This window comes from Sinohyriopsis cumingii, chromosome 1 (genome assembly GCF_028554795.1).
Source record: "Sinohyriopsis cumingii isolate HCF-2022 chromosome 1, ASM2855479v2, whole genome shotgun sequence".
NCBI classification, from domain to species: Eukaryota; Metazoa; Mollusca; class Bivalvia; order Unionida; family Unionidae; genus Sinohyriopsis; species Sinohyriopsis cumingii.
In genome coordinates, this window is record NC_142961.1 from 135,145,225 (window position 1) to 135,172,197 (window position 26,973).

Sequence of the window (26,973 nt, forward strand, 5' to 3'; positions counted from 1 at the left end):
TAAAAACTTCTAGCTCTTTAGTTAAAAACTTTTAATCTAAGAGAGCTGGATTTGTGAGGTGGCAGCAGTTTTCGGGCATTATGATCAGGTAATGTATTTGAAGAAGAATTATTTAAATAATTGAATGACAGTGGGAATCTACAATACTGTAAAACTGAGATGAAAACAATATCAAAATGTGTAAACTGCATTTTTATTTTCTATTAGGATCTGAATAGCAAATCATTATCAATAATAATCAATGGCTGGGTTACAGGGTAATCTGCATAATTGCAAGCTATCTGTATCGAGAACCAAACTGATAATTCCAGGTCAAGTAACAATGTACAGAAACTATACATACTAGTCTGGTAAACAACCCCATCTAGGACAGAAACTGTTCATGTAACAAAACTTATATCCTGGTAAATTTACAGGGAAAGTGTCAGGGAGTTTTGAAATGGGACAAATTTGTCCCAAAGGTATGTATATTGGTATCTGATGCCTGACTGAAACATTCACAAGGCTAGATTTGTAAAGTTGTTTTCACTGAGACCAAAACCCTCAGTCCACCTTGATTTGCCTCAACTGTTAGGGACTCTGCTGAATGTCTAATGGAGCTGCACTGATTGTATTGAAATATGACTCTTGTGGTTATTCATTTTCTGAAGTCAACAATTTAGCCAACATATTGAATAGCAAAGATTATTCATGTCAGTAGATAAATTCTGCGCAAACTGGCCCCACCCTTTAAACCTGGGGTTCATCTGCCATAGCCCAGCAAGCCAGGATGTTGACAGCGAGGTCCACAGGCCATAGGTTTTATATCGAAGTTTCCCTCTCCTAGGCAAATGGCTAACCATGGCTGAAGAGATCTGCCTTCCCTGCTATTCTGAACCATAGCTGGTCGGCAACATCTGCAATCCACTAATACATATGGTGTACCCTGGTCCTGAACACTTGGCCATTGATCTGTAGAGACCTTCCACCCTAGCCAGTGACTTCCCTGTAGCATCGATCACCACCAATGGGCATCACAAGGTGCTGACCATGAAAGCTGGTGACATACAGTTCACCGGGCCACTGCCACTTTTGAACAAAACAGATGGGCCAGCTTGGTGGAAAAACGATGGCAAAGAAAAATCCAGGAACCATTGGCAGCACCCACCACAACCCAGACATTCCCATGCAGCCTCTGTCGATGGACGTGCCTGTCACGTATTAGGCTCATCAGCCACCAGCGTGTGTGCAATAGACGTGGACATCCCCCTTCCTAAATCTTCACAAGTGAAGTCAAGCCAACACAGGTAAATTACTTTTTCAGTTTGACATGATCCTAGCTTGATGTAAGTAAAACTAATTAATGTAAGGCAAACAATGAAACAATTTGGTCTCAGCCTCTATGTTTGCTATCAGGAAGCACTTGTCTTTATATCAGCATTTGTCTACATCCATTATCTCTAAACATGTACTGATGGTCATAGAGTTTGAATTGTTCAGTATGCAAGCACAGAGACTTCTTGAAATATGCCTTTGAGATGCTCAGAAGATTACAATGCATACACTTGACCTATTGTAAGCCTGGCACAATGAAGTTGTAAGTAATCACAAAAGAGATGCATTTGTTTACTTAAATGATTTTACACATGTATCAAGATGGAATTTCTACTTATGGTCTTATATCCCTTCCAAAATGGATGCAGTTTCTCTAACAAAGGGAATGGATTTATGTTTGATTCATGACTTCAGATATTATGATGGCAATTCTTTCAAAGGTCTTATTTTATGTATGTGCATCTTAATAAAGGGATAATGTTTCTCCCACTTGTTGCAACATGCTTTGTCATGTTTGTAATTCTTATAAAAATGTTACAGAAGTGGGGCATATGTTTATAAATGTAAAAGTTAAAAATGTGTATACTTTTATCAAACAATGAGAATCATATGTCACTACTTTCAGCTCAGTATCTGCAGAATTTGAAGACTGAAAAAAAAGGCATAAAGGAAATCAATTATGTAAGCCTGGTGCTGTTATCGGTTGCAAGTAAAAATGTTACAAAATGTTCTTCCTTACCTGGTATACAAGAATAAGTATCTAAAAGCACAGCCAAATTTATTCATATGACCTGTTTCTGTCAAATTTGAAAACTACCAAATGAAACCTTGATTTGATACAAAACTGATAGGTAGGAAGAACAGTCAAACAGATGAAAGAACCAATGTTTGGAAAAATTTAATCTATTAATCATGACTGAAGAACCTCGTTATGTAATCAGATTAACGGACTTCCAATTCGAGATGGATCATTCAAAAAATGTGAGAAGCAGCTTGCATGAGGATCTTACCTTTTTTATCAACTTCATTTTGAAGAATCTGCTTCATATGACTAACTTGCTGCTTTACATTGCCAACTTCCTGTCTTAGATTGTCAACTTCCAGTTCAACATCACCAACTTGCTGCTTTACACTGACAAATTCCTGTTTTGCATCACCAACTTCCTGCTTTACATTGCCAACTTCCTTTTTTAAATCCCCAACCTCCTGTTTTGCATCACCAACTTCCTGCTTTACATTGTCAACTTCCTTTTTTACACTGCCAACTTGCTGCTTTACCTTTTCCAGATCATCTGAGAAAAACAATTGTATGGTTTACAGACATTCTTAAGGAACTGAACAGCTGCAACCTTTGATTTTAATATACCACACTTTCAAAAGAGGAATTTTATGCACATGCAGGAAACACATTAGATGACAATATGGCAGTATGACCAGTGCTGAAATTTATGTTTTAAGTATTATAATTATGGAAAATATGCAGGCAGACTATCAGTAAAAAAATAACTGATGGCACAAGATATGAATCCAAATCAAAATTAGTTAGCAGTCCATCAACTTGTACATGCATTTGCCTCATGTACATACGCATACACAATAGTCAAACCTGTCAATAGTAACCACCCATGGAAAAAGCCAAAACTAACCTTAGTAAACCCTGTATACATATGTTTACCTTTTAAACTTGATGTCTGAAAAAATACCATGCACCAAATATCACTATCATTATTATTTTAATATTATTATGATTGTTATGATTAATTTATTTAACAATATTAATGCTGTATGATTGTTATTATTATTGTTATTATTATTATTATTATTATTTATGTTCTGCACAAGATTACTTTATCCTTCTCACTTTAATCCATCCTATATGTTATACCATCATTTTTTGTGCAACATGACAAAACAATAATTTCATTACTGACTGACAAATTACATATGATGCCTATAACAGAGGAGATTATTTGTTGACCAGTTTTTATAAGTTTGTCTTGGAACAGCTGTTCATATTTTAAAAATAATACCTGGATGCATAGATCTGACCTGTCAATCATATCCACAAATATTGACCAATCGGATAGAGCGTCCGGTGCTACGGTAACATCCGCCATGTTTTATCCACAAACAAATGTGTGGTGAGAATTCAGCTGCATTACAGACTTTCATGATGTTTGGGATATATTGATAAAATGGTGCTTCAATGTGCATGGGGAACATGCAATGCAGATGAGAGATATCCAGAATGGTTGGAAGGAGGCCATTTTATACATTTTCTGACTCAAAAACATGATTTGGAAAAGATGAAACGATGGATCAAAGTGTGTGGTTGACTACACGAATAGCTTAATATCGCCAGAATAAACCAAGACAAGGCCGTTCGCTCAAAGGTAATTCAGTTTAGATTTCACTATGATAAATAAGTATATGTAGTATTCTAGAAAGTAATGTTAAATAGAAAAATATCTAATACATATTCTGTAAAGCTGGTTTATGTAATTGTTGTTATCATGGGTTAACTACATTTTTTCAGTACATCATAGGGTATACAAGGAGGCCAGGTTTATCTGGTGGATGAAAACCCCGGGAAGAACCACACACTCACAGGAAGCTACTAAAAAGCTTTTTCACATACCCACATTTACTGAGCCTGAGATTGGAACCTATGTGGACGTAGGTGAGATGGCAGTGACCAGTAAAGGTGAGAGCCTTTGACCACTCTGGCATCCAGGTCACATTGTAATATTAGTACTTTAATTATAAGTATACATTTATCCCAGTGTATCCCCCAGGGGTGTAAAATTGAGGGTTAAAAAAAAACTGGTGTTAGAACTGGGGCTCAAATAAAAAATGTGGGGGTCAAAAATGTACTGATAAATTTTCATATGACTCGTACTTTTTCAGCTTGAAATAGGATATTGCAACTTGCCCAACATACTCTCTCTCTCTCTCTCTTTCTCTCTCTCTAAACATACAAACAAACATGCACAATTAACAAACAAATGCACTGACCATTCAAAGAATAATTTTATTAGTCCATTTTTCTTTTAAAGTCGTACTTTCAACCGTCTCCTTATAATCAATATGAAGCATTATTATAGCCCAACACATTACATACAAGCCAATATAAAAAGCCAAATAGATCTTTTTAACCAAATCGCAGTTAATTTACTGCCTTTCATAAAATGTGTACTATCATTGGTTTCATTGTACTTCATCCTAGAACACATTTATCCAAATATCAAGGAGGATAATGATTTATCTTCTTTCTAATAAGTTAAACTGGAACTTTAAGATCTTTCTTTTATTGCAGCAAAGTTAAAAACCAACAAAATATGCAATGACCCGCTGACTTTGTAATCCAAATAATGCATTTGTCTCTGCAAGTTTACTTATTTCTTTGTTGTGAAAGAATGTCTTGGGTTATAATGTGTTTTCCAGATATCTTGTGGCGAACGAGGGCAGATTTGTTTAAATTCTAAAACCCCCTCATGAAAGGATTTTTCACTTTTGCAGTCTTCGCAATCATGAGATCAGAAGTCACACCGGTAATCCTAATGGATGTGCCCTATTCTAGTCAAGGGAATTATTTTCTCCATTTTTCATTAAAGTTAGATCCACAGTTACTCTTTTGTGTTCTGCTTTTTTCACCTTCTTTGCTAATGATTTTTAGTGCATGACGTTTTAATCTGGAGATCACTTTCTAGTGCAACAATCACTGAGATTAAACATCAAGATGACAGCTTGCTGAGCTCGATGGAAATCGCGTGAGAGCTCCTGAGATTAGGGGAAGCTACTCATAACATTGCCTATGCTAGTCTGGTTGATTTTTTCATATGTTCCCTGCGTTGCACTCTGCTATACGAATAGAGGAGCGCAAGGCAGGGAGCAAACAAAGTGGGAAACCAGAAAATGCCTATGCTCGAAGTATATACGATGCCATCCATCATCCAGTGCATTGGGTATTAAATAAATCCTGATCACATTATGAAAATCCTTTGCGTCAAAAAAGCGCATGGCAACAAAATGTTATGCGTCAATTTTCTCCAGCGTGCATCCCTGATGCACAAATGTGCGTAAAGGGAAACACTGTATCCCATACCAGCCCTCTTGATATTTTTATTTTTAGTGAAGGAATTAACAACAGGTTAATATAACAAGTTATTGTCAGTGCAAGTATAATGGAACATATATTTACGTTATGACTAGGTCATGAATAAGAATAATAATTCTTTATTTCAGTCTACATTGTCCATACATCTAAATTAAAATATAGATATAAAATGTTTCTTTGCTATATTAATATAACATGTCAAATTTAACTTGCTTTTTCGATTGTCATATAATGCAATGTTTTGTAAATATACGTATTTTTCAGCACTTTGTTGGAGGAAATGGACCAACTGAGAAATACCCAGACCCCATTCAAGCTGATGGTTCACATACTATGCCAGCAAGAAAACAAAATGAAGCCAGTCAACATATATGCAAATGCCTGCATTTGGAAGAAAACACAACTATGTAAGAGCCAAGTACCTCAAAGAATATGTCTAAGCTTTATTAATCTTTTACATACGAAATTTGACAAGTTTAATTTCAGAATAAATTCAGACATTAATCTTAAAGTAAATATGCAAAGCTAGCAAGTTAATGAACTGATACTGTTTGAAAAGTGTTTCAATTATATTGCTTATACTTCACAATCAATTAATGTATTTCTTACAGATTGAACAGTCCAGATATGAATTGTGAGTCAGGGGTGTCTACACAGACTGAAAACCCATGTCAGTATTTTAATCACTTATTCTGAAGATTGCAGATACGGAATTGCAGATATGGAATTGCAATTGTAAAATTCAGTTAACTTTTTTAACACTGAAGTCATAAATGGAATGACTGGTTTAATTCTTTCCACATACATATCCTCATGTGTGTACACAATGAATTCACAAAATTCACAACCTGTAACCATAAGTTGGCCTTGAATCTGTGCAGAGTAACTGTGTGTTTTCTTTAATGATACATGCTCATCCTTCTGGAAATAGAAATCTGGTATATAATTACATGCTTTTTCAATGGTCATTTTTCTAGCAGAAAAGGGTCATTTAATTTCCACAATTCCACATACTCCATTGTCACATAGTTTCCCATCAGTCGAGGCACCCAAAAATGAAAAATCATTATTAACCACAAAGCCACACTCATGGAAATGCCTAGAAGGATACAGTTCAAGATACCGTTCTTTAGCAGTTTTCTCGTGTCTTTTACCATATTCAAGAGCTTTGCCTTTCACATCATTTTTTGAAAATAATCTGTTAATAAACGTTTCACTGGATTTATATTTCCTTGATATTACTTTTCCCAACATTAGATGCTGTAAGCCTGTCTTTTCTCTCATAAGACCAGTCATACTCTGATCCGATAAGACCCAATTTCTTGTCTGTACCTCAGTGTCACATGGATTTATACACTTTGTGTTCTCATTGAGTGGTTTGAACTCATTTAGTAAACACAATGGAGAAGCCCTTGTCACAGGTGTATTACCACAGTCCTGAGTTATTCTCTCAGCTACATTGTCTGAAATGAAGAAAAGAAATAATTTTCTTATTTTTTCAGGATATCAGCATTGGACATGTTAGCAGTTGCAGCTGAGAATCAGGATATAAGACTCAAATTGTCAAATAGTTCAAGAGAGATACAAGAGCTTCAACTTCAAGTGTCATCAAAAGATAAAGAAATTCAACATCTGAAGAAAATAACTGCCAAGAAACAAACTAAAGTGGGTGATATTAGAGAAAAGTAGACAGATGTAGCTCTACAATGATACCAAATAATCTGGAATATCTAGTTGCACTACAAAATACAGATTTAAAAAACTCATTTTTTGGACCCAACCTTTTTCTATCCAAAATTTGCCTGTGGTTGGAATCCAATTTTGTGTCCAGATTTTAGACTTTTTGGTCTCAGATCTAAGGCAAAATGGTATAACTGCAAACAGACAGATGAGCCTTTGCAAAAAGTAGGATAAGATGGGCATTTAGAATAAACAGTGGTCTCGATACAAAAATGTCTCTGCTTAGCACAACAACAAAAAATGAACTCCAACTTTTACCATTCTGCTCATGTGCAAGTCAAATAGCCAATGAAAAATGATGTTTCTAACACAACTAGGCAGTATGTTACTGAAAGATCACCAGGGATTTGGTGTTTTCAGATCTATTCAGAAATAGCTTTCAAAATGTGTTTCCTACTCGATTTTCAGGCGAAAATGACAAAAACCTCAGGGGTTAATTTGTTAAGACTTGGCCAGCTTTCAATTTGGCCACACTGAGATCCTATAATAAAAAAACATGCCATCTGAATATAGGAAAGATTTTCCCACTACCATTATTATTATAGATGGAACTAAGTTAAAACTCAAATTCCAAGTGCACTTTGCCTACAGAGCCAGTTTTATGATGATTATAAATCTGCAACTCTAAAGAGGTTGATAGGTTGTGATCTTAATGGTTGTGTAATGTGTGCTTCAGAATTATTTACAGGATCAATTTTGGATAAATCTATCACAGAACAATCTCGTTTTTATGATATGCTTAAAACACTAAAATCAATTGGTTATATTAAAGGAGATGCCATAATGGTAGATAAAGGTTTTAACATTGCAAAAGAAATAAATGAACTTGGTTTGAAAATAAACATTCCACCATTCACATCAGCAAGTAGGCAAATGACAGCTCCTGAGACACTTTTGACTAACAAAATTGCCAAACATAGGGTACATATAGGACGTCTCATACGTAAAGTTAAAATGTACAAACTTTTATCACGTTGTATTCCTACATCTTTGTTACAAAAGGCCAACAAAATATGGACAGTGGCTTGTCTTCTAACACTTTTTTAAGATGTATTTGAGGATGAACACTGAATATACTGTGACTGGATAGTACCTGATGCGATAATATTGACCGGATCTACATGTCTCCTAGAGGTGTTAATACTTTAGGAATGTTTGGTGCAATTCTGCACTCTAGGGATGTTCCCTTCAGACTAGAGAGATAAGACATGTCCTTATAATATTACTTGGTTCTACTGGATGACACTGTATTGTACATTTACATGAATACGTTTCTATTACGTATCAATTCAAGTATGCTGCATCAGCATGATGAATAAAAACAAAGTATTAAAGCTTTATTGTATGTTGTGTTTATTTTAATCTGGAAGTAATAAATAGTTAACTCTTTATTCCATCTACAATAAGATTTTAAACAAACATTTCTGTTGGTAACTAATTTGTATTTTAAATTCATACTTTTTGTTTATCTGTCTGGCAAACCACTGGCTTCCTTTTCCTACTCTCTGTCAGTCTAGCAACCATGACACGGTTAAGTGGCATCGGTTTTATTTTTAATCCCCTTGACACATGCCATTGCTGAGGTATGCTTGTGCAGCTCAACTCATCAAGTACAGTGGTGAAAGTTATGTTGTTTGAAACTCTGTAGGAACTTAATTAGCCCTACTACATGGGAGCAATGATGCCCACTGACCCTGCAACAATACATTTTTCAGATCTCACATACATTAATTAGTAAAATAAATGTTATCAGTGCATGTATCGAAAACATACTGCTTACATCACTCTGTGAAATGCTAGAGGAAGTGTTTATAGATTATTTATTAGATTTCCAGACAATGTGTCAAAAGTTACAATTTTGGTAACTGCAGTTAGTAAATCCTCCCAGTGACATAAACAAAAATAAAACATGTCCGATACTGTATTTTTTGTTTGTCTTTAGTACTGCTGCCTCAGATTCCTGACATATATGAGCTTAGTATTCTAGTATACTGTATGTCAGCATGGTCAAAACAAAACAAAAAAAAAACGTGCTATGTCTTACATTGTAGGACTGGACTTGTACTATAACAGTTGAAATTACTTCAGGGTATTAAACAGTTCAAACATTAACTAAATAGTTCATTAAAAATACAAAACATTAAATCTTACCCCGCTTTACATGAACAACATGCATTTTCACACATTTCCTCTGCAATTTCGATGTGCAGAAGGTGTGGAGGCTGGTTCTTCTTCATTGATCACTGCATCTCGCTTCTACACAAATCTGATGTTCAAACTCCAAAACTTTGATCTCGAGTATATATCCTTGCGTAAAGTAGTTCCAACCATTCTGCAACACTTTACTGGAAAGTTTCTCTTGATCAGGAAGGTATTTAAGTGAAATATTATTGGGAATATGCAAGAATCTGACATGGCACCTGCATTCTGCGATAATTCAGCCATTTTTAATGGAAAGCTTGGGGTTCACAGCAACAGTCTCTAAGGGGGTGGGGCTTATCTAGTCATTTCGGATCTGTGCATCAGCCAATTGCTCAATTTTTTGTGATCAAAAGTTGGTCAGCTTATCTGAGAAGCTTGTGATGAATAGGAAATCAAAGAAAGCTATATGTGGTTATGCCCTATGAATCTAGGCTTTGCCTGCTTTGACAGACTGGTTTTAAATACTGAAAGACACCGGACCCTAAAGAAAAGGGATGTAATTCTATTCCTTCTTAAGGATGAACTTTTTTCTTCAGAGATTGATTTATTTCAGAGGAAAATGAAAATATCAAACTTACCTGTCACACACAACAGGCAACTGTTTAAGGAAGGCAGAAACCACTGGTTGGTTACAAAATGCCAGGTTGCTGACTATAGAAGAAAGGTGACTGTTACATACAGGACATCTGTATAGAAAATTTGCCAGTGGAGGGGAATTACAATAGCCATCAAGAACAGGTGACTGGTAATAGAGAGTGTTATGAGATGTTTGGCTGTATTGGCTGTTTGCTTAAAGTTACCTTGCTTTTCTGTAGTTATGTCTCACAATTTTCAGCTCCTAATGTTTTGAGTCAATACATGTAGCATCCTTTTCTGATTTTCTCTGATTTTTTAAAAACTTGATTTGTTTTCTTAAATATTTTCTACGAACCTAACGTTTCAAGATTTCAGCAAGAAAAGATCCACAAAATATCAAATGGAAAAGAAAGCTCAGTCAAAGGCGAAAATTTATTCTTGTAGGTTCTGTTTTGCTTTCATGTGTACTTTAATCATCTTTTAAGTAACAACAAAAACCTACCACAGACAAATGTATGAAACGTGCCAAAAATCCTACAAGCCCACTGCACAAGGAACCTGAAAATTCTACTGGTCCTGTCCATAACCAACTGGTTGTCCTACATTTCATCACACAAGAGGGCAAAATATTGTCAATGATTCAATGGTCAATTAAAGAAGATATGAATATCAGCCATTATGAAATAAGTTTTCTGTTCTAATTTTTCAGGCTTAAAAGTCAACGACTCAACACATCCAGATTATGTGCCCTCCATATTTCCAAGCACCACCACAAGTAGACAAGATGATGGGAAAGAAATGTCAAAAGTAAAGATTGACCACTTTTAACGGGCTGCAAAGAGATCAAGTAGTGCAGGTATATATATATACATATATATATATATATATATATATATATATATATATATATATATAATTTGATGTAATCACTTTTTGTCTGTCTATTAGTACTATGACCTTGTACAGCTGATTTAAGATTTTCTATTTTAAACAGATTTGTATAGATTCGTGTATAAAATGTGCACACCAATTTACAAAACATTGGTGCAAGTTTGTGGATTGTATAACTTTAAATAAATTAATCATGATGAACAATTTGTTCAATAAATATAGAGATTTGTGAAATTTCATACTGTTCCCACGAGTAATATATATGCCTCTTTTAACAGTGAAATTGGCTGAACCATGTCAGACAAGGAAGAAATTGAAGTTAATAGATGACAACTCACAACTGGAGATACCATCTTGTACTTTGTCAGATAACAATGACACTTTAGATGAGGAACCTCAACACCTGGAAACAAAGTCGCCTGAAGTTAAGTCGATTTCAACTGCACCACAACTGATGCCAGTGAAACAACCATTGGAAAAATCTGAGAGATGCTGTATATGGAAATCGAAAATCTTAGAAAAGAAAGAAATGATGCCTTACAGAAAATATCAAGTTTGACACAAAATGTTAGTGCTACCTCTCTTTCATCAGCTTCTGTTGAAGGAAACAATGATGCCTGCCAGATGATAAATGGCATTAGCTGGGATGTATCTTAAAGCTGTTTACCTTTTCTAAGTACCTGCATTACAAGTAAATGATCAAATAAACCCAGCCTGCCACTAAAGAAACAACTGTTTTTAACACGTGTGAAACTACGTCACAATGTCTCTTTTGAGTTACTTGCACATGTAAAAGGAACTCCCAAATCAACAACAATTGACTACTTCTGGAAATGGATTGATCTCATGCATGCCAAAACTGGATTTATGATCAAGTGGACTGATCAAGACACTATTCAGCACAATACCACCAGTGTTCAAATTCAAATTTCCTCGTCTCGACTTCTATAATAGATTGCTTTGAAATATTCACTGAAGTGCCCAAAAATTTATTGGCAAGGGCACAATGTTATAGTTCATACAAGAAACACTGCACAGTTAAAGTTTTTATTTCTTGTACACCTCTTGGTTCCATAAATTTCATATCTAATGCATGGGGAGGCAGAACTTCAGACATTAAAATAGTTCACGAGTCAGGCTTTATTGGTCCAAAATATCACATGCCAGGAGACTAGATACTTGGTGATAGAGGATTTACACTTAGAGATGATTTCACCACAATCTGTGGTGCAGAATTCCTTACACCATCTTTTACTAAAGGAAAAAAACAGTTACCAGCAAGAGATGTTGAAATTTCTATAAAAAAAATCCTCTGTTCGTATTCATAAAGAACGTACGATCGGATTGATGAAAAATAGATTTACTGTACTGAAAGGGACTTTACCAATCAGGTGTGTCAAAAGCATTAAAGATGAAAGCACTGAATCAGCGTTATCGAGTTGTGACAAAATAATAAAGGTGTGTGTATTAATTTGGGGACTGAGATTGTGTTTAATGAGTAAACCGGATCACAGAAAATATGTTTGAGATTTTTATATGAATATATGTTTGCAACTGTTGCATTTCATAATGACATGTCAAATACATTATAAAAGAAATTCAAACATAATCCATGACAATTATTATTTACATGTATATTGTGAAAAAAATATTTGTATCAGACACAAATATTATGGAAATGTATTTTAATGAAATATTATTATCATTTTTATCATTAAACACAATTCATATACATAAATTACCATGTTACAGCTGTTTTATTAGGTCAATACATTAATCACGTTGGATACACTGAAAAGATTTTCATTGAAAATGAAAAGAAATGCCTCATGGCTTGTTCATTTTGGGTAATGAGAGTGAAAGTGTTGGAAACATTTGAGCTGTACACAGCTGACATTATTTACATGCAACATAGTTTTGTTCATTGTTATTAAACAACCTTCATAGTAAAATGCTGTCTGTTTCATTTTTTCGCCAATTTCCGGCATTCTTCACAATACCAAGTTTTTGATGTTGGCAGACACTTTAGTCCTATGCATTTGATATGAAACTATTTATCACAGTGATCACAACCAACCATATTATCTAACTTGGTTTATGTTTCACATACACAATAGGATCTGATACTGTCAGAACGCGTGTTCTCTTTGTCAGCTTTAGTACTGCATTCAGCTTCAACATTAAGTTCAAATCTCCTTGTGACTAGCTCAGGAAGGATATGTTTCTTTCAAAACAATTGCAAAGATTTTATCATTTCATGTATGAAGTCACTGTCCCAATTCACTCTTACAATAATGCAGTCAATGGGCATCCACACTACAAAATCTGCAAAGCCTGTATTACATACATGTATTTTCATCTGCAATTGTGCAAAATACTTGTGTCTTCTTTAGATGAAAGTTCTTGTAAAGATAAAATCCAGTGTCACTCAAGGCATCAATTAGTGGTGTTTCACAATACTTATAGAGACATTTAATTTCTAGTACACCAGCTCCACAACACTTGCATTGCACCCGACCATCTGGAGAGGCTCCCAATAATGGACTGTCTTTACAAATAAAAAGGCCTTATTTCTGAACCGTACCTTCTAAATGCTCAGTTGGAATTGTAAGATGCACATTACCACAATGAACGTGACCTGTAGTTGGTCCTGATTGAGTGTAAATGTTGGTCTACATTTTAAAATCGTCTTCTTCATGTTGCGTACCCCAAGTTAAAGCAGGAAACTCTTTTTGGACCTTTGTAAGTCTCACGAATCTTTTTAACTACAGGTGATAGATTCGACAAGCTAGTTCTTAAACAATCACCAGCCTGTTGACGCCATAACACGGACAACTCTCTGTTCACGCCAAACTAAAGATGATGACGGGTTTCTGGTTACATCCTCAACATAAGCCACTTGAGCATCACTTATGTGGATCTTTTCATGAATTGAATCAGACATCTTGTTTAAATCCATCAATTTTCTCATTTTTTGCCAAATAGAAGCCTCAGAAGGACGGTGACAACTTACTACAAGTACGCTCAGGTCCAAGAGCAACAAACTGACCACTAAACTCTTTAAAGGCACTTAAACCAACATAAGATTCATCCAAACTAGCCAGTGATTGAAGAAATTGATTCTACTCTTCGTCGATTGCTGGTTCTGGCACCGTTTTCATCGTTTTCTTAGAGTTTTCAGGGTCTTATTTGCAGCAGTCTTGTAAAATTTTATCTCAGCTATTTTTGGGGGTTCTACTTTCTTCACAAAACATGCATTCAACTCACATGGGTGGTCTATGCAGGTGCTTGATGTATAACCCAGTCGCATTGCAGCTTCTATTTTAAACAGTAATGCACCGATGTGGGAACAAGTCTTTCCTAACCTATAATAAAGCAATAAAATGTTTTGTTAAAATTATGAAATAATATACCTAATTGGTGCAACTATAGTCTTAAAATATACATATGCATAACTATAAGGCTTTAAATTTATTGGGCTGTTTAATGATTTCAGCGATTTTCTCATGTTTTCCAGTATACAATGAAAAGAAATGGTTTGTTTGTGTAGGTGACAGTGTGCTTATTGTCTAAATTTATGTCATAGTTACATGTACTTACCCAGCCATACAGTTACAATGTGCTGCAATAACAGGTCCTGATTTTTTTAATGTAACCCATGGGTGGTGGGGTTCTTCAGTCACTCTCAAGGAGGGCTTCGTATCAGCTTTAAAAACATAATGTCCACTGTCAGTCTTCATAAGGAAAACAGACTGAACCCAGCCAGACACAAAAAAATGTGTGCCTCTAGATACCTAAAGTTCTCCATTGCCTATGCAAAATAAATACCTGTAAAGAAAAATGACAAGTTGTTTTAAATTTCAATAATTATGTAACAACAATTAGTTGAATATAATAAATGAAAATGTAAAAGATACATAGACAATTCCTTCTTTTTATTCTGCAATTTCTTACACTATTAGCTGTGTCAACATGGGAATTACAAGCATCAATTTATTGTAATTTACCATTATTTGCAACATTTAAGAATATTTATATTTACATTCATCTAAACACGTTAATTCATCCATCAAATAAAATAAATACTTACGTGGATGTTTAGCCAGGTAGTTATAAACATCGTGGTATTCAGTAGTTGGCCAATGTTTTGGGTCATTGATCCAGGTATCAGCGGGCACCTTACAAGGACAAATATCCACTGCAATCAACTTCAGTTTTACCGAGTACCTCTGTTGTGTGTCCAAAGCCAAACTGTCTTGATATTGATAAGACATTTCAATTAAATTTCACAATTAATCTAATATAATAACTGAATTCTTCGAATTTCCAATCTTTCACAAGCGTGTCCCCCAAACAAATATGGCGGATGGGTTTTTATGTTGAATACGTGACTCGATGGCATCAATCCGACTGCAAGAATACTCATCAATGGAATTCAATTGAACAGATAGTTCATTCAGATCAGCAATGTGAATGATATGTCTGTCTGTGGCTCATTGAATTTTCACAAATGTCTTGATATGTAGATGAATATACCTAATTCAAACACCATCTAGTTTACTTTAAAACTAATTTAACTTTTACTCAATGTTTTCAATATAATTTGTCTAATGAGTAGACCATGATGTTCACCTGTGGCAAGTAATGGCTCTCATAACTGTTAAATCTTTTTTCAAATGTGAACTCTTCCATGGCTCCAGGCCCAACATGGCTGACTACACATACACAGACCATTATTTTTCAGGATATAATGAACAAGTATGTTGATATAAATGATGCTAAAATCATGTCTGTACAAACATAATTCAGCAACTATAGTTTGAGAGGCTCATGTAAAAATTCACTAAGTAAGTCTCAGATACCATTTGCAATGCATTCTATTTCAATATTCCAAGCAAATTTTGTAATCCAACTAATACTTTTGGTTCATAATGTCATATTCCTTTTGAATAGTTCTTGTGTCCTTGCCCACTCATTTAAGTTCAGTAAATGATATATAAATAAAAGAAAAGTTTGCATTGTTTGACTTAAAGACCTGAACACTTGAAATTCCTGACAATAACTCTAAATAATAGTTATAGATCTACAATGTCAAGATTAAAGCATCACTTTTTATGTATTTAACATCAAAGAATATTTTAAAGCATTTTTTAACTTTGCCTTACATTTGTAAAAATAACAAATAATGGCAAAAATTATGTTCACAAGTTCATTAACATGAATTTGATGGTTTCATATAAGACAGTTTAAAAACAAACTCTATACATATCAAGAACTAAACCACATAAGACAATTTCCATTTTCACCCTGGGACTTCCCATTTGAAACATTTGAATATAAGTAAGTAGCATGTTTGCAAATTATTCATACCTTGTCACCTGAAAATTCCTCTTTATCATACCTGAAAGCAGGAGTCTCAAACTCAAATCAGCATGAGGGTCACATGAGGACTAGTACACTGGCCCAAGAGCCCCATCACTGAAACTTTTTCATACAGCTATACAATTTAAGTATAGTTAAAAATGAAGAAAAAGAGTAATTATTATTATATGCTCATTTTTTTCCCCCCGTTAACTTTACATTGTCAGAATCGTTCAATATTTCCCGATACTGAACAAGCGCGACAATACACATATAGCATTCACGTGAATAAAGGGGTATGCAGAGATCTCGCCCCATGGAGAAGTCGCCCTGGGAGAACTCGCCCCAACGTATCTGGAGAAGTCGCCCCAGAGTGGCTGGAGAAGTCGCCCCAAAACCTTTTTAAAACAGAATTAAAACATCTTTTACGTGATTCATTTTTAGATTTTTATTTATACACGATCACAAAAGAGATATTAACTGGTAATCATAAAAAGCAATATCATAGTAATATTTCTAAGACGACATTCACTCTTTATATAATCGAATGAATGACGACAGTATACTGATTAAAAAGGATGATTAGTCAAACACTATTATTATTATGAATCAAGAAGATTATTTTAAATAAGTTGAACGTCAATTAAATGATGAAAACTACTATAAACATATTGGCGAAGATCCATCAATAGAAATTAAATAAAAAATTTCAACATGCATTAATGAGATGGCTAAAAACAATAATTCCATATATAAGGAATTTGATACTTTCACTCTTAACATGCGTACACCTCAATTCTACATATTACCCAAAACTCATAATGAAATCATATATTAAAGATACAACAACTTTCATTAAAAAGTTGAAGTCTTTTCCACAGCTATCTGTTAATTTCAATCCTGCTATTATTAGATGTAACATCACTATATACCAACTTTCCACATGCAGTTGGTATTGAAACGTGTACAAATTTCTTGATTACAGTCCTAACAATAGCCCACTATCTTGTGAAGATATTTGTATAATATTAAAACTTACCTTGGAAAATAATTATTTTCAATTTAATAATACGAACATACACATAGCCAGTCGAAAAGATACCGACGTATTATTTCAGATGATTGTCAATTACAAAATTCGTTGAATAAATTCCAAACATATTTACAAAACAGAAATTATCCTACACATATAATTGATTCTGCACTGAACAAAACCCGTAATATTACTCAACACTGGGCTTTAAACAAAGCAGTATGTACAATTGAGACAGATGTAATTCCTTTCACAATACAATCGAATCCTTCATTATCTAATCTACGTCGTATAATTAATAAATTTTAGTCTCCTAAATTTTTATCAAATAAATGTATCAATTTACCAGCATAAAAACACTTTACAAAAATAAATCAATTATTGCTTAAATAAGACCCAAGAATTTGCAAGATTTTTTTTAATTAGTACTAAACAGACAGAAAAGAAAAAGAAAAAGAAAAAAGAACATTTTTGTCATCTAAATGTAACATACACCGGTGCTCTTGATGTGCAAATATAAGAGAAACTACTATGAATAGTCATCGCTTTCACATATAAAATTATAGAGATCCACAGTTTTCATCTAATAACTCTCTAAGCGAATTGTCTTTCATGCCAATATTTTATAACCAATGAACATCAAAACATATGGCACTTAAAAAAATGGTATGCATCAACAATAACCATTTATTTGGCTGGATTTTTATAATAAAACATACAAGCAAATTTTGGTTGGCAAATCTCAAGAATTTTCATGATTTTTTTTTTACAGTACGTAAATAGACAGAAAAGAAATTAAAAAAATTTCATTATCTAAATGTAACATACACTGATGCGATGTGCAAACATAAGAGACACTAGTAATATAAATAATCATCACTTTCATATATAAAATTATAGAGATCAGCAGTTTTCATCTAATAAAATATGTTTTCCATTTCTTTTAAAACATTTCGTACCTGAAGAAGCACAAATTAAATGCGAAATTATTCAACCGTTCATTGTTAACAGTTGATTTATTATTTAACTATTTTCAATGGAATTTAATCGTGGCCTCTAATTTTAGTAATATATAAATTATATCGGTGAGTATTCTTTTTAATAGAAACAAAATGGAGTTAGAAATACTGAAATGGTTTCACTGAAATACAGACATAATACAATGGTATTATATTGCTCACGGAGGAAAGATCACAATTACCGGGTACAAAATACTATATCAAAGAGGTGCATATGTCCATAAGAATTAGCACAATGCCATTGTCTTTCATTCGACGCGGAGAAAAGAAGACCATTACGGGGTAAAATTGAGTCCAACAAATAGGCACTTATGCTCACAAGAATTAGCACTTATGACCAGAAAAATCATCCAAGCTACTTACAACTTGATAAGTTTTGTTAATAAATTAGTCATCACTTTGAAGATAAATTTTGTTCCAAGCTGAATTTATTAAGACAACACATACATTTGCTTGTAGACAGTTTATTGCTGGCATATAAAAACCTTGTTGGCACAATTTTTATCATAGCAGTAATGAGAATGGCAGAACTATGTGTAAAATGTCTTTTGGAAGTGAGACCACTTCAGGAAGCGATAATGTGTGACAAGTGCAGCGAATGGACACATAGAAAGTGTAACACAGGTAAGAATGAATAGCGAGTACAACATTTCATTTTCACAGTATCTTTTTATAGTTATTGCTTATTATTATTATTCACATATAAGTCAATATTTGTCATTAGTGTATACAATGTATGTTAGTGCAATTAAACATTTTTGATCCTTAAGAATTTAATTTGTAACAGGATCAGTTGATTGTTTTACGATTTCATACTACTAATCGTTTATTCAACTGACATATTTCCACCGTTGTCATTTCATACTGCAATTGCTTCATTTTAGAAATTACAAGGGATGCATATCGTATGGCAGTAAAGAACAAAACAGACCTAGATTTTACATGCCATGACTGTACCGAAGCCGACACTTTTGGAATGCCCGTTGCGAGCAGCACAAGGAATGATTCCTTGGACATAACACAAGTATCATTTTCTGTACTGGAGAAAATCCAAGAGGACTCCATTGAAGAAAGTATAACCACAGATTTGATAACTTATGAGGAGGAAAGTAACATAACATTTAAAGTTATTGACGGCGGTACTCAACGAGGAAAGCGTAAGCTAGTCAGTAGTGATGGCTTCACCTTCGTTGTTAAGGTATGTTTATTGGTTCATTTGTTCACTAATCTTTTGTAGTGTAAGATGTTATAACTGCATAATAATAATTTCAGTGCAATGCAACTTATGCAGCCCTTAACTAGGAATTTTATTATGGATAAATGAATAAAGTATGCATCAAATATTTTTCTACTGCACAAACTTTTTTTCACGTATGATTGGTATATGCCCACTAATTGAACCAATTTAAACCATTCATTCTCTATTTACATAATTTTGTTTTGAGCCTATTATATAGATTAGTAACGTAAACAACACCATTATTAAATATATATATTTGGTAATAAGTAGTGTTTTCTATGCATGCAAATATTTATATTAGTTTTATGATCCATTTACCAGCGTAAAAACAGGCACTACACAAATTGGCGGTGCAGTGTTAGGAATAAAACAACAGCTTGCCGTGTAACGTTGCGCCAGACTGCTGATGGGTTTGAACGAATCAACGGGCAGCACACTCATCAAGGGATGCCAGGGATTATAAAATCTCTTGAAATGCAGAAAACGGTAATTGATTTAACAACTACTAGAAACATGTCTTTGTCTGTATCCATTGTTGCAATGAAATTGAAGGGTAATAGCGATTATTCCTGCCCATTAAATTTTCATGACTGAATTATAGTCATGAATACATTATTATAATTTCTCGAAGTATGACACTAAAAATATTAAACACCGCCGTGTAATTTAAACAAAACAATATCATCACACACCTTTCATCTTTCTCTTACCAATCCCTGTATCAATGCTCTACCACAAAATGTATCTCATCTAATTGTAATATAATTATATATATATATATATTAGATCAAGGAACAAGCACGACGAGATCTGTTTGCGCCGGCAACCACATTTGTTACCCGTGTTATGGATGAGCATGTCGATGTTCATCTGCCTGAATATTCAAGACCAAATTACAACAACATTATACGAGTTGCTAACTACACACGACAGCAGAGCAGACCATCAGAGCCAACAGATTTACAATTTGAGGTATGACATTTAATATTCATATTTAAAACTTTTGAATGTTGCAAGAATGATGCTTACTCGATGAGAATTTATATCAATTAAGATCATAGTTATTTACTTATAGAGTGTGTGTGTATGTGTGTGTGTGTGAGAGAGAGAGAGAGAGAGAGATTTGGATTTTTAATGTAGCTTTAACAATTTTTCAGTTATATCGCTACGATGTCTGCAGTGTGGCAGTTTATAGTGATGCCTAGCACTGTTGCATCATGTCGCATTAGCAGCAAGCAAGGCAGCTATTAGTATCATGTATTACCCTTTTGTGTTTTTTTCAGGTGGACAACGAATTCATTGAGCAGCACACATCTGATGATTTTTTTCAAGGCTGATGTGAGAGTAGGTGGACATCGTCACCTTATTTTCGCAACAAACCAACAGATGCAAATGATGGCCAATGCAAAAACATGGTATACTGATGGGACATTCAAACTAGTGAGGAAGCCGTTTCATCAACTGCTGTCCATCCACACGTTTGTGAAAGCATCGGGTGAAATTGAACAGTTTCCAGGCGCTTTCATACTGATGTCTAGGAGACAGAAAAAGGACTATAAAAAGGTATTATTTGTATTACACTTCTTATGCAAAATTTTCTTAAAAATTGTGTGTGAATAAATTAGACAATATCATGTTCATGTCACTGGTATATTGTATAGTAAGACAATGTGTTCTTATTCTGTTATTCATATTTGTCCAGGTTTTCCGCAGTATCCTCACCATGCTGCCCAGTAGTCCAGAAGTGAGGGAAATGGCTGTAGATTTTGAACATGGTCTCTGGCTCGCTTTGCACAAAGTTTTCAAAAAACCAATCCATGGTTGTGCTTTTCACTAGGGACAAGCAGTGTGGCGTCAAGCCCAATCACTTGGATTGCAGGTATATACCCCCTACCACTACCTCCAAACCAAACTTTTAAAAAGCTCCTGAAATAATATGACGATGTAATACGGCTACAACAATATATATTTGTTAAATAAACAGTAGAGATGAAAGCATTAAACCTGATGTATAATGTGTTAACACAATTCCGTCGGAATCATGTAACATCATATACTAAAATACACACTCATCTCTCTCACACACACACACACACACACACTAAATGCTTATTTCGCCAAAAAGTTAAAAAAATGTATCTGCTTATTATTTTTCTATGAATTTATTTGCATAGAAACAAATATTTGATAAATATATATATTTCCTTGCAATATATCAGTCTGACTACAACATGAAAGATGGAGTATATAAATTCATTAGAAAAGTCCTAGCCTTGCCATTCCTTCCTGAAGAACTGATCAACCATACATTTTACAAAATGAAGGAAAAGGCCAATACTGAACAGTTAGTACAACTGATGGAAGTATGTTGAAAACACCTGGATAACAAATCCAACATGGCTTCCAGCAATATGGTCAGTATTCCAGAGCGCAATTAGAACTAACAACGACGCTGAAGGCTGGCACAACCGCTTAAATCGCCATGCAATGAAATCGAAGCTGTCACTGTATTTGGTAGTGACTCTCCTGTACAAGGAGGCAAACGCCATTCCTAGTCAACTGAAGATGGTTTCAGAAGGGAAACTAAAAAGAAGACAGACCCGGAAAACTAAAGAAAAACAAGGACGAATCTTTCATTTGTGCGATATGTTCCAAAACGATGAACTAAGTGTTAATGCATTGCTTAATAAATGTGCCAGATTATATGCTGCGCCTGTATACTAATTATATTTTATTGTTTGTCATGGAAACATAATGGTAAGAATGTCATATGAATCACTGATTCAATGTCCAATAAAAACATAAGTGTCATTCAAAAATTTTAATTTAAATCGCTTACATATACGTGGTCTTTAGTACATAGAATATAATATAACTTTAGCGGCTTGTCCTGGTTGTACTTGATGTTTTTGTTTTATACTGAGAATTGAAATATGGCGGCATGACACCTTTCATCATGCTAACTTGGCCGGCTATCATCAAGTGTTCCGTAGTATGGTATATCTTTGTCACGTATGTATCGGTAACGTACGTATTATTAAGCATTATTTATGCTAAAATTAGTCGAAATATTACTTGACAGATTTATCAAGATATAATGTTCAGACATATAAGAAACATGATTACATTTCCGTATATTTTATTAAATCCTATGATTTTGATTTCATATTATTAGGACCAAGTAATGTAAGTTACCCATATTAAAAATGATATTATTTGGTTGTATTATTTATAATAAAATGTACAAGTCAATTTTGAGCGCCTTTCATACTCACAAAACCCCTTGTTTTACAAAAAAAACCGCCATGCATAAAAAGTGTTACCTATGTATCATGACCTTTTTGGAATGATAGATGCATATTGATACAGCAAAAATGTATGCATTAAGGAAAGAAACGTATATAATGAGTTAACGTGTCAGCAACATTGATTTGTGCCTCATTAGTGAATTTGGGTCTAGTACGCCTGATCATGGTGTTATTATATATTAATAAATAACGTAATCTTGTTTATTTTACATCAGTAATTTAGTAGTGAAATATTTTTTAAACTTCTCTTTTAACTTGAAATAGTTTGTTATTACTGAGAAATAATAAAATTACGAACACTGACAAGAAAGAAGAAATAAACTAAATGATGTAGTACAACTGATCTTTCAGAAACCGTCCGAATTCTGCGCATTAGCCATGATGATTAACTCGATAGTGACCGCATTTCTTCAGTAGGCATCAATAATGTTTTTTTTTTACTGAGTTCAAGTACCATTTGTTAATGGTTAGCAAATCTCAATGAAAAATCAGATTAAATTGTTCAGTTAGAGAGATAATAACATAACACTTTGGCTTACTGATGGTCAGCGCCAATTCAGTCGATTTCGGGTTATAAAAGTCAATGTCATAACGTCATCTCAGGATGACTTAGGTTATTATTTTCGTTAAGTACAGAAGTGGAGTTGATCAAATGGAAAAGTTGAAAAAAATTGCAAATTTTATAGATTTAATAAGTTACTAAGTCGAAGAAAAACAACAATAAATAAAGCCTTGACAACCATGTGGCGAAGTCTCAGAATTATTATATATTATCCTTGGGGCGACTTCTCCAGGCAAAGTGGGGCGACTTCTCTAGACGAAGTGGGGCGACTTCTCCGACCACTATGGGGCGACTTCTTCTGACACCTGGGATGAGTTCTCCCAGGGCGAGTTCTCCATGGGGCGAGTTCTCCGCTATTCGAATAAAGGAACTACTTTCTATTGTAAACAAACAATGACGCAGACACCAGCACTTCTGATTTCTAAACAAATCATATACACTCGCGTAAGAGGCTCTTTACGTTGTGGTTTGTTTCTGAATGAACTAAAACATGTTTCATGGACTGCAAAAAAAACCCCAGCTGTTTTGGCACATTCCGTGTTGATACAATGTTACGGATTTAGGCTAGCTACATTATATAAAAGACGGACGATTATGTCCTTACAAATAACATACAAGTGACAAGGTATATACTGTCTTCTTTATCTGGTGATGAGAATGGTAAAATAAAATATACTTACAATTTTACATCCTGAATTTCCTCAAAATGTTTTTTCTTAATTCTGCAAATCCGAATTACATGAACCATGTCATAGGTTTTCAATCTGGATTACACATTTCGAAAGTGTGCTGTAATTTCGATGATAAGTGCAATCGCATCCTCCTTACTGCATTCAAAATGAAATACACATTAAATTCCATAGTGTCTTTTTGAAATATGCAATTGAAAGACTTCATATTTTTCCCACGTTATGATTTCAAACATTCAATGACAGAAACAGAAACACATTTGCAGACGTAAACACACTTCTCCCATGCCACTTCAATCCGATGTATTTCATGTATAATTTGCACAGATTAATCCAGTCCAAGATCACAAACTTCTGTTGAATCGAAACAAAATACCAAAATATATTCACGCCAGATCAAATGGAAAAGTCGTTGAAATGCGCATTCATTCACAATATGACTGCAAATTTCAACTAGACATGCCATTTTCTTTCGAAAGTTATGTCGACCGCGCGACCAAGTTCACATTTATCTGGGCGGAGCTATGTGCGCATTAATAATGATGTCATTTTGTAATGTCAAATCTGCGCTTGTGTATTTAGTTTGGAATACGGCATTCATTCCTTTACGTAGTTTCTTGTAGTGTATTTTGTTTATATAATTAAACCTTAGGTATAATAAAAAAAATGAGCATATAATAAAAAGGTTACTGCATTTGTATGGGAAAGTATGAACGTTTTGTCGGAAGGATATACTGCACTCACATGTTCGTGCAGTATTCCTTGCCAAAACTCGTTCATATTTTCCCATACAAATGCAGTAACCTATAAATATAGCATGCTATTATTTTACGCTGGGCAGCAAGAAATTATATGGCCACCAGAATTGTTATCAAAACTGGCTGGATGTGAGGAACAAATTTGCATTATTATTTTGCAAATTATGGGTGTCATTGCGAAGTAACTCCATGGGCCACATGTAGCCCATTGGCCATCTGACTGAGACCCCTGCTTTAAAGTATGCACTTACCTGATAATATCGTGATTTCCTTCGCTTTCTTAATGTAAGCATCCTCAAGGCTTTTGTCCATACTGCATATAAGAATGTGAACAATCTCCTTTTGAAAGTCACATTTCATGGCTTTACAATTGGAACTGAAGTACAAATCAAATCTGCTGACAACATTCTTAATACTTCTCCACAGTTTGTTGAAAATTGCAGTTTTTATTTTAGCCATCGTAGCATGGCCATAAAGAGTGTTTCTGAACTCTCTTACTCTCTCAATGTCATCGCCCAAGTTTGTTGCACTTGGAGGTGGCGGTTTTCCCCACTGATTACTAGGAGCTGGTACTCGACTACAAAGGTTCCTTATTAGTACGTAAAGTGAGGAGACATCAAACTTTTCAGCAATTGGAATCTCACTGGAGGAAGAAGATATGCCACACAACCATGTCTTTATCTTCATATCAAGGTTTCTCAGACGGTTTTGATTTATCTGAACTCTTTTCGGCAGATCAGCTGGAGGAATTTCATGTATTAACACCTGCCAGAGAATGTCTCTTAACACATCAACCACTATTCGACAAATGCGTGCAAAGTTTGTTGTCTCCTGGCAGGATGAATAAAGGCTACAGAAACTTGCCATGGATATTTTGCTGTTGTACCTGTCATGTCTGATTAAGAAATATTTAATTATGACCCACCTCCTCCATATACATCTATAATATTTATGAAACAGTATGCATGGAGGGGGATTACCGCCATAATTCTATACATGTATTTTATAATCTTCCTTGATGCAATATTGTAAATGGCCTTGCAAGTGCTACTTTCATACAGCTACGATGTCGTAGCCTCTACTTGATTTGTTGGGGTTGAGGCTTCGAACTGATCCCATATCATGTAATGGAGCAAAAAAATAATCACTAAAGTCAAAAGAACAAATATATCTACTACATAAGTATAATCACGGGAGTCTGACGTTTTATCAATAAAGTACGGCGAAATCTCTGACAACAAATGAACACAAGGAGTGCAACGGTGACCACAACCCTCCGCTCATTTGATTTTTCTCACGCGTCTTTTATCGCTTTAGTCTAGAATCGCAATGAAACTGAAAAACTACACATATACCTTCATAAGACAGTGACGTACCAACGCATAACTCTCGGACGATCGGACGACCATGTCATTAATCCAATCCGGCGAATTAACCTTTATTTTCACCATTGCGGGTACAAACCCTTTCAGGTATAACGGTACCAATTGCGCAAGTCCAGGTGGGCGGCGGTTAAGGTGTAGGAACATTGTATTTCGAAATAAACAACAGAACTAGCTGTGATTGGTGCATTATGTAAGAGATGTACTTTCTGTTAGGGTTATTAAAAAAAAGTTGTGCCTCCTGGCAACATGTGAGATCATGTTAATTCTTATCTAGATGATAATTTGTATTTTTTATGATCTTTTAAAATGTGGTACACATGTCTGAAACTGTATCTGTTGTGACTAGATAACTCTTACCCCTGTCTAGTTCCAGCAGAGATATCTCTCTTAAATGTAATAGAATACCTGGTTTTGTCCTTGTCAAATTGACAATCTAACACTGCTCTCTAGAAAAGTGTGTGACATGCACGCTAAAGTAGGATTGAAAATATATTTATTTCCCCGAACGTTAGCATTAAGGTCTATGGAAAAACTATTGGCACCGTGATACCTTCATATAGAATTTACCAGACGGAAGTAGCCTATTCTACCAGTTTCTATATGGACATAGTACACAATTAATTTTACTATATGTTCTCTACATTTATTTCTCAGTACTGACCTTTCCACTGTGAGACAATCAATGCAAATCATATGTTAATCTAAAATACCTTCAAAGATGACTTCATGATGAAGTTCTTGTCACAGGTTGACCTGCTCTTTTTTTAGATGATTGACT

General features: G+C 34.5%; 2 protein-coding genes and 2 pseudogenes across 4 annotated transcripts in view; 2 read left to right on the forward strand and 2 right to left on the reverse strand.

The window, feature by feature from the left end:
• Positions 1-26,287, reverse strand: part of LOC149807902 (proto-oncogene tyrosine-protein kinase Src-like) — a 180,501-nt pseudogene extending 154,214 nt beyond the window's left edge. Inside the window, exons 1-2 of the transcript XR_016423733.1 lie at positions 25,062-26,287; positions 2,325-2,606 (exon numbers count right to left, since the gene is read on the reverse strand). The product of XR_016423733.1 is annotated as a proto-oncogene tyrosine-protein kinase Src-like (transcript). The remainder of the gene's footprint in view (positions 1-2,324; positions 2,607-25,061) is intronic.
• Positions 3,510-12,367, forward strand: LOC149807903 (uncharacterized; annotated as a pseudogene).
• LOC149807904 (uncharacterized) lies at positions 12,361-26,973 on the reverse strand. 2 transcript variants are annotated; one of them, XM_089971798.1, is made up of 4 exons: positions 26,906-26,973; positions 14,931-15,095; positions 14,441-14,668; positions 12,361-14,205 (listed from the first exon to the last, which is right to left on the reverse strand). In XM_089971798.1, exons 3-4 carry the CDS (start codon positions 14,578-14,580, stop codon positions 13,998-14,000), a joined length of 348 nt encoding a protein of 115 aa, XP_089827924.1. In that variant the 5' UTR covers positions 14,581-14,668; positions 14,931-15,095; positions 26,906-26,973; the 3' UTR covers positions 12,361-13,997. The 2 variants fall into 2 exon arrangements, with proteins under 2 accessions (XP_089827924.1, XP_089827917.1); XM_089971791.1 differs by lacking the exon at positions 26,906-26,973 and having other exon boundaries at positions 14,931-19,154.
• LOC149807905 (uncharacterized) lies at positions 20,615-22,217 on the forward strand. The gene is made up of 3 exons (XM_089951180.1): positions 20,615-21,101; positions 21,196-21,268; positions 21,901-22,217. Exons 1-3 carry the CDS (start codon positions 20,811-20,813, stop codon positions 22,215-22,217), a joined length of 681 nt encoding a protein of 226 aa, XP_089807306.1. The 5' UTR covers positions 20,615-20,810.

Excerpts from the sequence above, each read along its gene's own strand:
- LOC149807904 (XM_089971798.1), bottom strand. The coding sequence starts at position 14,580 with ATGAAGACTGACAGTGGACATTATGTTTTTAAAGCTGATACGAAGCCC. Across the intron at positions 14,206-14,440 it reads CATTGTAACTGTATGGCTGG|GTTAGGAAAGACTTGTTCCC; the intron begins GTAAGTACATGT and ends GCTTTATTATAG.
- LOC149807905 (XM_089951180.1), top strand. The coding sequence starts at position 20,811 with ATGATTTTTTTCAAGGCTGATGTGAGAGTAGGTGGACATCGTCACCTT. Across the intron at positions 21,102-21,195 it reads GCAAAATTTTCTTAAAAATT|GTTTTCCGCAGTATCCTCAC; the intron begins GTGTGTGAATAA and ends ATATTTGTCCAG. Across the intron at positions 21,269-21,900 it reads GGCTGTAGATTTTGAACATG|CAATATGGTCAGTATTCCAG; the intron begins GTCTCTGGCTCG and ends CATGGCTTCCAG.